The sequence below is a fragment of the Molossus molossus genome, unplaced genomic scaffold, assembly GCF_014108415.1.
Source record: "Molossus molossus isolate mMolMol1 unplaced genomic scaffold, mMolMol1.p scaffold_m16_p_2, whole genome shotgun sequence".
Classification (NCBI taxonomy): Eukaryota; Metazoa; Chordata; class Mammalia; order Chiroptera; family Molossidae; genus Molossus; species Molossus molossus.
This window is the reverse complement of record NW_023425355.1, coordinates 147,632,509-147,646,277: the sequence shown is the minus strand read 5'-3', so window position 1 is coordinate 147,646,277 and position 13,769 is coordinate 147,632,509. Positions and strand designations below refer to the sequence as shown.

The 13,769-nt window shown below is 57.6% G+C and overlaps 2 protein-coding genes across 2 annotated transcripts in view; both read right to left on the bottom strand.

Annotated features, from left to right (window-relative positions):
• The window catches only part of DHRSX (dehydrogenase/reductase X-linked), a 61,830-nt gene extending 48,515 nt beyond the window's left edge, over nucleotides 1-13,315 (bottom strand). The window contains exon 1 of the mRNA XM_036270399.1: nucleotides 13,203-13,315. Coding sequence (XP_036126292.1) covers nucleotides 13,203-13,311 — 109 coding nt within the window. The 5' untranslated portion in view covers nucleotides 13,312-13,315. The remainder of the gene's footprint in view (nucleotides 1-13,202) is intronic.
• Nucleotides 3,876-13,260, bottom strand: ZBED1 (zinc finger BED-type containing 1). Its single transcript, XM_036270398.1, has 2 exons — nucleotides 13,203-13,260; nucleotides 3,876-6,492 (listed from the first exon to the last, which is right to left on the bottom strand). Exon 2 carries the CDS (start codon nucleotides 6,452-6,454, stop codon nucleotides 4,367-4,369), a length of 2,088 nt encoding a protein of 695 aa, XP_036126291.1. The 5' UTR covers nucleotides 6,455-6,492; nucleotides 13,203-13,260; the 3' UTR covers nucleotides 3,876-4,366.
• Nucleotides 13,316-13,769: the final 454 nt, after the last annotated feature.

The window sequence follows — 13,769 nt, the reverse complement described above, 5'->3', positions numbered from 1 at the left end:
CCACCTCCACCAGGTAGTCCCCCGGGGTTCTTTACTCAGCCTCTGGGGCCAGCGACGGAAACGGTTACAAGAATCTACGTCTGCAGAGAAGAGGAAAAGAAAACCCAGCTGAGAAAGGGGGATCGGACACACCAATCGGAGCATTTAAAACACCCAGTCTCGGGGGTGGGGTGGGGGGACTTTTACCCTAAAGAGAGGGGATCCCGGCACCAGAGATAAAATAAACACACACACGCGGTGTGGAGGAGGCAGAGGTCCGTGAAGACTCAGATAAGACGAGTCTGGAGCGATAGGCAGTGGCCGATGTCTTCATAGTGACTGACCCACAGGGAGGGAGCAGGACTCACGGACACAGCCCGGTGACAGCCGGTGGGAGGGGGCTGGGGAGGAGGTGGCAGGGGAATAAAGGGGGGCGGAAGGAGGTCGATTGGGGTAAACACACAATGCAATGAACAGATGATGCTTACAGCACTGGGCACCTGAGACCTGCACGGATTTGTGAACCAGAATCACCCAATAAATTCAATAAAAAGGAAAAATCTAACAAGGCCCCCATAACACCGGTGATGCTGCCTTCGAAACACGGACGGGCGTCAGAAACGACGGTAGAAACAGAGACCGTCTGAAATCCAGTCGTCCCTCGTCTGTCGCGGTGAATCCGGTGCAGACTCTCGCGGTGGCACCTGGCGTTGAGGGGCCCCTGGGGCGCTCGCATGCACGGGCCTACCGTCCACACGGACGGCCCTTTTCATTGTAACAGGGTGTATAGTTGGCTCAGACATCCGAGCGCGCGGTGTATCATTTTCATTGTCTCGATCGACGTGTTAATGGATATATTTGAAAAAATCACCATGGGGCAAAGCCGCAGCAGTCGAAGCGCGAAGTGGGGAGGGGCAGCTGTCAGTGGAGCCGGAGATGTGTCCCCGAGGAGCTGCCTGGCCGGGCTGATGCTCCAAACCTCTGGACGTTAACAGACAAAGAGCCTGGGCTCCCTGGGGTCCCCACGAGCCGTCTGCAGAGATGACGGGAGCAGGTCTGAGGACGACGGGACGGGGACCCCAGGACGAAGATTAAACGCCTTGTTCGGAGTCTGCGCCTCGGGGTCCTGGTATCTGCACCCGGAGCAACGCCTTCCTGCGGGGACGTCCCTGTCCCGTCCTGTCTCCCAGACGCCCATCGCCTGTCTCCTCATCGCCACCCCGTCTGGGCCCCGCCTGCTGCCCACAGCTGTCCTTCCCGACCCCAGAGACACGCTGCCGCCTGTCACCTTGAACGGCCTTTTTATTTTTAGGTGAACACCTGTCTCACTCAATACAAACAGAGAATGCTATGGAATCCTTGGGGTATCGGGACCCAAAATCGACCCATTTAAACTCAAAATGGTGGTGAACAAAAATTAAAGTTATTAGTGATCTCCGCCAACCCCCCCATCACTGCACGGGAAGAGTGACACCGGAGAGCTTGTCAGCTGGGGACAGTCCGCGTGTCTGTTTTTCTCTGGGTATCTTTTTTTTTTTCGTTTTAAATTTTATTTTATTTTATTTATTTTTTGTTTATTGATTTCAGGGAGACAGAGATGGAGATAGAAACATGGATGAGAGAGAACATCGATTGTCCGCCCCCTGCACACCCCCCACTGGGGATCAGGCCCCCAACCTGGGCATGTGTCCTGACCGGGAATTGGACCAGCGACCTCTTGGTGCAGGGTCAACGCTCCACCCCTGAGCCACCCCGGCCGGGCTGGGTGTTTTGTTTTCTTAAGAGGAAGGGGACCCCAGACGGTGGGCGCAGTGGGTGGGAGCGAGACCCCGTACACCGAAGGGCTACCGACCCGATTCCCAGTCAGGGCACATACGCTTCCCCATGGGTATTTCTGTCTGTCCGGCTGTTTCTCTCTCTTTGTCCCTCCCTCTGTCTAAACATGTAATCGGGGGAGGATGTAGAAAAGAAAAAGGAAGGGGAGAGAAAGACGTCCTTGCCCTTGTCATCGGTGCACACTCACCCCCTTGGGGAGGATAACCATTCACCCCGTCACCCGCCCACTCGGAGGTGTGCAAGCGGCTATGAAACCAACCAACCGACAGACACGTGTGCTCGTGGTGGCCGGCTTGTCCCAGATGCCGGCGCTGGACACGTGTCAGACAGATACACGGAGACCTTCGTATCTTACACATCCACGGAGCGGGAGCCCCACGGCAAAGTGTCCAATGAGGGGAACAGGACCCGGACACGGGCTGGCCACACGGGCTTGAAAACAGAAAAAGCCGGCCCTGGCCGGGTAGCTCCGTTGGCGAGAGCATCACTCCGATACCCCAAGGCTTGGGTTCGCCCCTGGGCAGGGCGCACGCAAGAGCAACCCCCAAATGCATGCACGACAGAACAGCAGGTCGATGTTTCTCTCTCTCTCAAATCAAGAATTAAAAAAAAAAAACACACAAAAATACGAGGCACCTGGTTTCATGCCAAGGGACAGGAAGTCAAGGATTGTAAGAAAAATCAAAGGGGCTGTGTGTGGCCCGGAGAGGGGAGAACAAGGGGCTGGGGTGGCCCTCCGCAGGCAGGCTTTCGTGGGGACAGGCAGAGCTCGGGGTCCCTCACCGACCTTCGAGGACAAAGCTCGTGTGAACTTCTGTTCCACCCTTGCTTTTCTGAAAACAGCCACCGCCACGTCATAAAGGTGAAAGTCTGCCCGGCTCGACGCCCCAGGAACTCACCAAATGTACCCCCTACACCTCCATGAAGCGACAGACGTCAGGGGCCCGGGCTCAGTATCGGGAGCAGCTGAGATGGGTTCTCTACACCGCTGACTCCTCACCGACCGTCTGAACACGCGCCGGGCATCACAGACGGGGCCCGCACCCCTGGAAAAGAGGCCCCTCCTTTAAGCAATGCTCGTTAAACACACATGTGAGGGATGGAAACGGCCTTTCTGTGCCCCCCCCCCAAAGCAGAAGCAACCCACAGTCACCCCTGAAGGTAAAACTCTCTGTGGGGATATTTTAAACCTCATTCGGCCCCTGGTGCCGAGTTGAAGAGAGAGAATACTCAGGAGGAATTTTCCATCATCAAATATCAGTCAGGTCACGGACACAGGAGGTTCCTCGTATCGGAGCGCAGGGCGTGCGACGGGGGGTCGTTTTCTCACCTGGAGGAACAGTGATTCTCGGGAAGCCAAAGCTTTGAGGCGTCAGACACACGAAGAAAAGCCCCCAAAGCATCCAAGGCTGAGCAGGCTCGTGCCCACCAAGGGGATCGTGCAAGCGGACAAGTGGACGCGTGAGTAGCAGGAGACAGAACACGGCGAACCCGGCTTTCCTGCTTTTTATTCTTTTATTTTTATTTATTTTTTTATCCTCACCCAAGGACATTTTTCCATTTTTTATTCAGACAGAGCGGGAGGGAGGGAGAGGAAGAGAGAAACATCGATGTGAAAGGGACACATCGAGTGGCCGCCACCCACACGACCAACCAGGGCCGGGGACACACTGCAACCGAGGTACATGCCCTTAGCGGGAACCGAACCCGGGTCTCTCTGGACCACAGGCCGATGCTCTAACCACTGAACTAACCAGCCAGGGCGGTCCTGCTAATTTTTAATATGCGCTTCCACGGTGCGTCTCTTTCAACAGCTTTTACTCGGCGTCAAATGTGACAGCGCCTTCACAACAGGGAGTTGGGATCAAGGACGCCTCATGGGAGTCCCAGACACGAGGTCCCCACTCAAAGGGTTTCCCTTCCCCAAAGACGGCGCAGGTGCCTCCGGCGGTGCTGCAGGAACAGAGAAACCGGTCTCACGCTCCTGCACCATCGCTGTGACCTTTCGTGGCTTTGCCCCGGACTCCGTGACAGCGGCCGTGAGGAGCGTGTGTGTGTGTGGGGGGGAGATTCACGAACTGGAAAGTGGCTTATGTTGTCCCTGTTCTGTTGGGCAGATGAGCATTGAAAATTCGGAGCGAGGGGTCCCGGATGCAGACGTCGGGGGCTTCTGCAGGTCACCGTAAGTTGGTTTCACTGGAAGCCCAGTTGGGCTGCCGAGGAAAAGTCTCGTTCCACCAGAAAGGCAGGTTCCTGGAAGTCCTGTCTGTCTTTTTCTTATTTCCCTCCTTTTCACAACCCGACACAGGATCACTATTATTGTTTTAATAGGTTTTTATTTATTTTTTTAGAGAGGAAGGGAGAGAGAGAAACATCCCTCGGCCGCCTCCTGCACGCCCCCCAACCCGGGCCTGTGCGCTGACCGGGAATCGAACCAACACCTCTCAGTCCGTGGGATGACGCTCAGTCCACAGAGCCACACGAGGCCGGGCCACGGGGGTCAGTGTTTATTGCAAAGCGTGACACCCCACGCCTCATCCCGGGCCCCCTGCTACACAAAGCCACTGTCCCTGATGCCAAAGAAGCCACTCTGGAGTGCGTCCCCGAACGTGAACACCTGCTCGTGGTCCAGACCCCACTCCCCCTCGTCCTCGTCCTCCAGCTCGGGCCCCGCCCCGCCGCGGGTGTTCTCGTAGAGGAACACCTGCTCGTCCACGTGCGCGGGTGCCAGCCGGTTCCTCTTGGCGCTGACCACATTGCCCGATGACCCGAAGAGGCGCTCGGGCGGCACGCACGTGGCCGCCACGCACCAGTACTTCTGCAAGACCTTGGGCAGCACCGGGAACAGCGCCAGGCGGTCCGACCACCACTTGAGCGGGTCCTCGCTGAGACCCAGCACCTTCTGGGACCGGAAGTTGCTCAGCTCCTCCAGCACCTGGGCGTGCCACTCCTCCTGGTCCTCGACGCCCCCCGACTGGCAGAAGATCTCCGCCAGCATGTTGTTGATGACGCTGGCGGGCGGCGGCGGCGTGGACGGCGGCGCCGGCTTCTTCGCCGGGGGCTCCTCGGGCAGCCCGTACAGGTTGTCCTCGGCCGCCTGGTAGCCGCCGTCCTTGACCTTGTTCAGGAGGCCCTTGGCCTCCTCCACCACCCTGTTCTCCACCTGCTGCTTCTCGAAGGCGGACAGGAAGGGCAGCTTCTTGTAGCGGGGGTCCAGGAAGGTGGCCACGTTGAGGAACATGTCGATCTCGGGCGTCTCCTGGTAGGTCTTGGCCAGCTCCTTGGCGATCACCTCCTTGGCCATGCTGATCTCTTTGCAGTCCGTCTCCTTGATGTTGAGCGTGGTGCTGAGGAGCATGTGCAGAAGGGGCTTGACCATGCTGATGGTGGGGTGCTTGGAGGCGGACAGCATCTCGGCCACCTGCTTGAAGGGCTGCAGGAGGTCCACCAGCCCCTCGATGGTGGCCCAGTCGGACGCTTCCAGCATGAGGTGGTGGCTGTTGCTGTCCTCCAAGAGCACGCCGGCGATGACGAACTGCTGCTCCTTGAGCTGCTGCAGCATGGCCAGCGTGCCGCCCCACCAGCACACGCGGTCGCTCAGCAGCATGCGGTTCGGCCGCCGCTGCTGCTTCTGCTTCTCGTACAGCATGTACCTGGCCAGGGCCGACTGCTGGAAGAACTCCACCAGCCGCCGGCACCTCGCCAGCAGCCCGGCCAGCTTGGGCAGCTGCAGGGCCTGCTGGATGCCGGCGTGGAAGGTCTTGCCCAGGCACGGCATGTGCACCGAGATGTCCAGCAGGGAGCAGGCCTTCACGACGTCCCTCCCGCAGTCCGTGGTGGCCCCGGACACCTTGGCGCCGATGCCCCACTCGATGAACGCCTCGTAGAGCACCCGGGTGATGGTCTCCGCCGTGTTCTCGTCCGGCACCTCGAACGTCTTCAGGCAGCGGGAGCTGGGGGACAGGCCGCCGGGGGGCCCGCTGCCCAGGAAGTGGGCGGCCAGCGTGACGTACGTCCTGTTCTGGTTGGGGCTCCTCCAGAGGTCGGTGGAGATGCCGCACCAGGTGGCCTCGGCCAGCTCCTTCAGGACCGCCTCGCGGACAGCGGCGTAGCGCTCGGGCAGGGCTTTGCTGCAGAAAAACTTCCTCCCGGGCAGCTCGTACCAGGGGTTGGCCGTCCTCAGCAGCGCCCGGAACGTGGGCTCATCCACGATGGAGGCGGGGTACAGCCCCTCACAGATGAGACCCAGGACGGCGGCCGTCAGCTCCTGCTGCCTCTTGCCCTCGGGGCCGTACCCGGTTTTGGGGGCCAGCGGGTCCTGCGGGGTGAGCTGCGAGGTCTCCGGCTTCAGCTTGGAGAAGGCGGTGGCGAACGCCTCGCGCATCTGCTCGGTGTTGCTCTTGACGAACTCGCAGAACTCGTCGGGGTGATTCTTCTCCAGGTGGTAGGACAGGTTGGAGGTGTTGCCGGAGTAGGCGATCTGAGCCATGCAGATGCGGCAGTAGATCTTTTTCCACTGCAGAATGCATCCCTCCGCGTCGGTGTCGAAGCCGAAGTACTTCCACACTTTGCTCTTCGCGCGGGGGTGCGCCACCAGCTTCAGGTCGGGCGGGGAGCTGTCCGGGGTTTTCGCCTCCATCGCCTGCGCCACGGCCACCGCTCATTCGTGATCACCTGCTGAGAAGCAGCAACAGAAACAGCGTGAGAAGGGATCCAGGCCCAGGGCGAAGCGTGGCAGGTGCCCAAGCTCCTCTGCGTGGAGACCAGGGGACCCCCGAGCCGCCTCTCCTGGTGCGTGGCCTTGGCAGAGCGGAGGGGACAAAGGTCACGGGCTTCCATCCTGGTCAGTCCTACGTCCGAGGTGACTCCACACGTCTGAGAACATGTGTTTCTTTGGATGTCTCTCGGCTCCTGACGGATGTCTTTCCTCATCTCTGCTGTCCACCGTTCTAGGAGGCCCACCTGTGTGGCACCAGCCCAGGGGCTCATTTTTGGGGAGACCGCGTTCACCAGCTCCCGCCAGCCCAACAAGACCCAACAGCACCTCACGCCTACGTGGAAGCAGCGATGCGCGTCTGTCACGCACGCCGCCTGAGATCGGCTGAAATGCACCCCCCAAAAAAGCAAACGCGAGAGCGGAATTGGGGCCACGCCATCCTCACGTTGGCTGAAGAGGGGTGAAACCTCTTTTTCACGTTTGCAACGCTGCTGTTGGAACGTGCTGTTTCCATTGCATGCGCGTTTCGGGGATCGGGGACGGGGAAGCGTCTCGGGGCGCCGGCGGGTTCTCGATGGTGCCATGTTTCAGAATGCCCCCGTGGGCACTCACACCTGAGATCCACGGTGTGCTCAGCCGGGTCTGGAAGACCTGGGAGCCGGGCCCCGGGCCCCCCTTTGCCGTTCACGCCCACACGCCCTGTCCTGTTGGGCCCCAGCCAAGGCCGGGACACCTAAACAGGGAGCTGCGTTTTTTTTTTTAAAGCTGTGCGTCCCGCGTGTGAGCTTTCAATGCACTGTCCGGCGCTCGGGGGTTCGGCGGAAACCGAGCCAACCAGGAGTTTGCTCAGAGCTGGAGGAATGATCACAGCAAAGCTCGAAAATGACGGCGGTGGGGTGAAGCGTGCGCCCCCCAAATCTGAGCAGAGACACGGACACCGAAGAGAGGCCACGTGGAGACGGAGGAGAGACGGGAGGGACGCGGGGGGCCCAGGAGCCGGAAGAGGCCGGAAGGACCCTCCTGGAGCCTCGGAGGGAGCGCGGCCCTGGACACCCCGTCTCAGACGTCTGCTCCCCAGGACGGAGACGGTGCATGTCTGTGGTTTGAAGACCCTGAACTGTGGTCCGGTTATGGCCCCGCAGAGAGCGAATGCCAGGCCCCACGAGCAAAGTATTTTCACCATCAGAGTTTCAGTAGAGGTCTGTCCAGAGCAGAGTCCCTGGGTCCTTCCCAGCATCTCTGGGGAACCGTCCCCGAGACCCACCCGGGGGTCCACCGTGGTCCTGCCTTTGCTCGCGGCTGAGAGCAGCCGGCTTGTGTCCACTCAGTGGGACCGAAACAAGAAATAAACAACTGAATGGAGAATGAGCTCCCATGCAGGAGGGCCGGGACCCAAAGACGGGGCCTCTGTGTTCCCTCACAATTTCTTTCTTTCTTTTATTTAATTTTGGAGAATATGCCCAGCCGGTGTGGCTCAGTGGTTGAGCATCGACCCTGCACCAAGAGGTCGCCGGTTCGATTCCCGGTCAGGGCACAGGCCCAGGTTGTGGGCCCATCCCCAGTGGGGGGCGTGCAGGAGGCGGCCCATCGATGTTCTCTCTCATCGATGTTTCTACCTCTCTCCCTCTCCCTTCCTCTCTCAAATCAATAAGGAAAAAGTAAATAAATCAATTTTGGAGAATGTAGTTATTTTGCATCTGAACATATTATCTTAGTGGCAATAAGAACATGTGACTTGGCTTGGGATGGTCATTTCAGGTATTTGCTGAAGTATTCTGAACAGAGTTTGAAATGTCTGTTTAATTTCCAGTAGGGGGAATACTGATGTATTAACAAAGGGGGGAAAAAAGCTCACTGGGGGGTCCTCATTTTTTTATTTTATTTATCTTTATTGAAAATATTACAAAGGTCCCACCATTTTCCTGCCACTGAGCCTCTCCACCCCATCCCCCACTGTCCCCGCAGTATTGTCTGTGATCACAGGTTGTGCATACGTGCATGTATGTGCTTTGGTTTATCTCTTCCTGCCCCCCTTCCCTCTCCTTGGGGGTCCTCACCTTCCAGAGTAGGGACCCCTCAGATCCTAAAGTTTGAAAATAATTCCGGCCTCCTGTAACCACAGCTCACATCTGTTCCCAGGTGAAGAAAATCAAGGTGATGTACCTTTCTCTTTATAGGCTTTTGAAAAAAACTCCGTTATTTGCAAACTAGTGTCTCCGCAAACAGCTGTGTACGTGGGCTGACCGGCATATTTTGTGGGCGGATATCGGCGCAGAGGGTGTTGAAGGAACGTCCTGTGCCGTATGGGGTATGGGAACTGGACATGTCTCATCAAGTTTGTCTTTTTTTTTTTTTTTTTTGGTGGTACATGCCCCTAGCGGGAACCGAACCCAGGACTCTCTGGTCCACGGGCCGACGCTCAACCACTGAGCCAAATTGGCCAGGGATCCTTTTTTTTTAATCCTCACCCGAAGACATTTCTGCATTTATCTTCAGATAGAGTGGGAGGGAGAGGGAGGAAGAGAGAAAGAGAGACATTGACGTGAGCGAGACACATCGCGTGGTTGCCACCCGCACGACCCCAATTGGGGCCGGGGACAAACCACAAGCGAGGTACGTGCCCTTAGCGGGAACCGAACCTGAGTCTCTGGTCCGCGGGCCAACGCTCTAACCGCTGAGCCACACTGGCCAGGGCACTTTGTCTGTGTTTCAACACTCACACACGCATGAGGGAAATTTAACTTCTCACAAACCACCTCTTTGTTAATCCAGGTAGGTTCCGGCTTATCACGTGCGACAATTCTCAACAGGTTTTAGGCCAAGGTCTGCCTTACGGTGTCCGCTCAGGATACTGACTGCACTGATTAAAACACATCCGTTGCCTCCTTCTTTGCACAATCTAGGCGGAGTCACGGGGTGTGCCTGCCACATGCACCCAACTTTGAAAACATAGACGCGCTCTCTGCTTCCACTTTCTGCCCCCAAACTGAGATGGGCAATGGGTCCTCTGGGTTACTGGTTAGCTCTGTGCCCAGGGCAAAGGGCAAAGGTTCCTCCTCCCAAAAGTGAAATCCAGGCCCCGGCAAATGAGAAAGAGGTTAAAAGGCACAGGGGAGGGGGTGGAGTGTGGGGAGGGATTGAGCAAGAGAGAGAGAGAGAGAGAGAGAAAGAGAGAGAGAGAGAGAGAGAGAGTCAAGGACATAATTCGCAGTGTCGTGATTTCGGGGGAAGGGGTTGGATGGAGAAGGAAGAGAGGAGGGAGGGTATAAATGGTGACGGAAAAAAATAAAATTGAATCTCTAGGGGACCCAAATTGTATACCTTTTTTTTTTTGTTCTTAATCTTCTCTGGAGGATATTTCTCCATTGATTTTTAGATAGCGTGGGAGGGAGGGATGGGGGAGAGAGAGAAAGAAACATCGATGTGAGAGAGACACATCCATCAGTTACCTCCTGCATGACCCCGACCAGGCTGGGGATCAAACCTGCAACCCTGGTACGTGCCCTTGACTGGGAATCAAACCCGAGACCCTTTGGTCCTCCAGCCAACGGTCTGACGACTGAACCACACCAGTCGGGGCTTTACAGCTTTCTAAGACCTTTATAAAATATGGGACCTTATGTTAAACGTTTATTGGTTGATTGATTGATTTTAGAGACAGAAGGAGAGAGAGAAACAACCATGAGAGAGAACATCAGTGGGCTGCCTCCTGCATGCCCCCCTCTGGGGATCGGGCCCACAACCTGAGCATGTGCCCTGACCGGGAATCGAACTGGTGACCTCTTGGTGCCTGGGGCAACGCTCAGTGACTAAGCCACACCGGCCGGACTTGGTAAATGTTTAGTTATGGATTGTCCTGCACTTTGCGTGTAAAGGTATCTTTCTGAAAATGATGGAGTCCTTGATACTAAAAGTCCAACACATACAAAAATGCCTGCAGGAACCAGTCAATATATTCTTGGATTAAATCTACACGACTCAAGAGAAAAAGACCTGGACAGCTGAAAAAGAAAAACCGCTCTGTGTTCCAAATACATAGAAGTCCATTCTTGTCCTGTTGAGACTCTAAGTCAACTCTGTAAGGATACCCGTCAAAAAAAAAAAAAAAAAAATGGCTCCACAGTGGAAAAATAAGTGAATAGCTTTGGTATTTCTACAATTTTATTTTTTCGGTGGTTAGTGTGAATGGATTAAAAAATACTGATAAAAACAAATAAATAAAAGGCATGAGAAAGGGGCCCCTTGCCAGACTAGTCACCCACAGAGCCATGGCCAAGACTTTCCTCGAAGAGTGTGTATAATTCTGTGTAACCCACAGACAGGTCCTGGCCTGCTCCCCCGCCACGGATGTTTATCTCTATATAAACAACCGTTTTCTGGGGCTGGGATAAGATTGCCTTGCCAGACTCTTTATCTTTTAACAATTTTTATATACAACTGGAAAGGACAGCTAAGTGCTCAGTTTTGAGGTCCCACAAGCACCTGTTGTGAAGGTAACCACACCAGTGTGTGGCTGGGGGTCCCATGGCCAGGTTGAAAGGTCACCCTCAAGGTAACTCTTCTTTTAAGTGAGCCCTGGTCAAACGTAAAGCTGTCTCCCTGGGTGGAAGTTTGGAAACTGTAGCTCGTGCTCAAGGATTCACACGTGTGCGGAGCTGCAGTGTGGCCCACACAGCCCTTCAGAGGGGCAATACCAAGACTCTGAAAGTATTTTCACAATAATAGAAGCTATGGGCCTCCCTTCACTCCTACTCTGGGGCATTTCCAAGAGGTCACCAGGCCCTGTGGTGGGGAGGACATGTCAGAAAACAGAAGTAAGACAGGAAACCAGGGTTGTGTCCTCAGGCCAAACAACAAGCCGATTTGCTACAATGTAACACGGGGGCATTCCCGCTGCAGACAGCTTTGCTACAATGTAACACAGTGTCACTCCCAGTGCAGACAGCTTTGCTACAATGTAACACAGTGTCACTCCTAGTGCAGACAGCTTTGCTACAATGTAACACGGGGTCATTCTCGCTGCAGACAGCTTTGCTACAATGTAACACGGGGTCATTCCCAGTGCAGACAGCTTTGCTACAATGTAACACGGGGTCATTCCCAGTGCAGACAGCTTTGCTACAATGTAACACGGGGTCATTCCCGCTGCAGACAGCTTGGCTACAATGTAACACAGCATCATTCCTGCTGCAGACAGCTTTGCTACAATGTGACACAATCATTCCCGCTGCAGACAGCTTTGCTACAATGTAACAGTGTCACTCCCAGTGCAGACAGCTTTGCTACAATGTAACAGTGTCACTCCCAGTGCAGACAGCTTTGCTACAATGTAACACGGGGTCATTCCCGCTGCAGACAGCTTTGCTACAATGTAACACAATGTCATCCCCGCTGCAGACAGCTTTGCTACAATGTGACACAATCATTCCCGCTGCAGACAGCTTTGCTACAATGTAACAGTGTCACTCCCAGTGCAGACAGCTTTGCTACAATGTAACAGTGTCACTCCCAGTGCAGACAGCTTTGCTACAATGTAACACGGGGTCATTCCCGCTGCAGACAGCTTTGCTACAATGTAACACGGGGTCATTCCCAGTGCAGACAGCTTTGCTACAATGTAACACGGGGTCATTCCCGCTGCAGACAGCTTGGCTACAATGTAACACAGCATCATTCCTGCTGCAGACAGCTTTGCTACAATGTAACACGGGGTCATTCCCGCTGCAGACAGCTTTGCTACAATGTGACACAATCATTCCCGCTGCAGACAGCTTTGCTACAATGTAACAGTGTCACTCCCAGTGCAGACAGCTTTGCTACAATGTAACAGTGTCACTCCCAGTGCAGACAGCTTTGCTACAATGTAACACGGGGTCATTCCCGCTGCAGACAGCTTTGCTACAATGTAACACAATGTCATCCCCGCTGCAGACAGCTTTGCTACAATGTGACACGGCGGCATGTCCAGTGCATACTTTGTTTCCGAAAAAGCGTTCTTTTCCTCTCAAAATGAAAGGCCCCTGACGCTCCCCCCGCCTGAGCGCTCAGCCCGAGCCGCAGGGCCTTCACTGCGCCCGCAGGTTGCTGGGTGTCAGCGCCCAGCCCGTGATCAGGGCAGAGTCAGGGCAGATTCAGGGCAGATTCAGGGCACGTGTTCACGAGCGGGACGCAGGTCCCCAGCCCCCGCGGGAGGGACCACGCGTCCTGACCGGTAACTACTGAGAAACAAAGTTGTCACTGAACGGAAGTTGGGTCCCTTGCAGACTCCAGGGCTCCCCAGCGCCCCGAAAGCCCCCGCTGGCCCCGGCGTGAGGCCCGTCCTACCCACCCGGCTGGGGAGCAGGCCTCCCGGGCGCCCGGCGGTCACTGCGGGGCCGGGGGACCCGCGCCCACGGCGGGACGGCCGCTGAGGTCTGAGCCGCCGGGCCCCGGACACCACCCCGAGCTGGGGGCTCCCCGGGGCGAGAGCCGTCCCAGGGCGTGCGGGGCGCGGGGGCAACAGGGCGCACGACCCCCAGCCGCGCGCCCGGCCCGGCGGCCCCTTCCCCGCGCGCCCCGGAGTCAAGGTCACGCCGGGGCAGGACCGCGCGCGGGCCGGAGTGGCCGGGCCCGCCCTGCAGCGCCGCCGGCCGGCCCCGCGCTCCCGGCCTCCCCGCGGCCCTGCACTGACCTGGCTCCACGAAGCCCCCGCGACAGCGACGCAGCAGCTGCGTCAACATCACCGCCACGCCCGCCGCGTAGACGCGCAGGGCCGCCAGCACCGCAGACAAAGGCGACATGGCTGCCCCGCCGCCGCTTCCGCGCCGCCCGCCCGGGACTCGGCGCCCCGACCGGCCGAGGACGGAGGAAGCCCGCCCGCGGCCCCGCCCCCGCCGCCCGCGGCCCCGCCCACCGCCTCGAACGCCGCCCCGCCCACCGCCCCGCCCCAACCGCCGCTCCAACCGCGGCCCCGCCCCTGCCCGCGGCCCCGCCCACCGCCCCGCCCCCACAGCCCGCGGCCCCGCCCACCGCCCCAAACACCGCCCCGCCCACCGCCCCGCCCCAACCGCCGCTCCAAACGCGGCCCCGCCCCTGCTCCGCGGCCCCGCCCACCGCTTCGCCCCGCCCACCGCTTCGCCCCGCCCGCCGCCGCCGGCACCGCGGCCCGGGCCACGACCCCGCCTGAACCAGGAGCCGCCCAGCCACCGACCCTCCGCACCGACCCCCACTCGGAACCCCAAACCAGGATCGCGGGGCC

Excerpts from the sequence above, each read along its gene's own strand:
- ZBED1 (XM_036270398.1), bottom strand. The coding sequence starts at position 6,454 with ATGGAGGCGAAAACCCCGGACAGCTCCCCGCCCGACCTGAAGCTGGTG.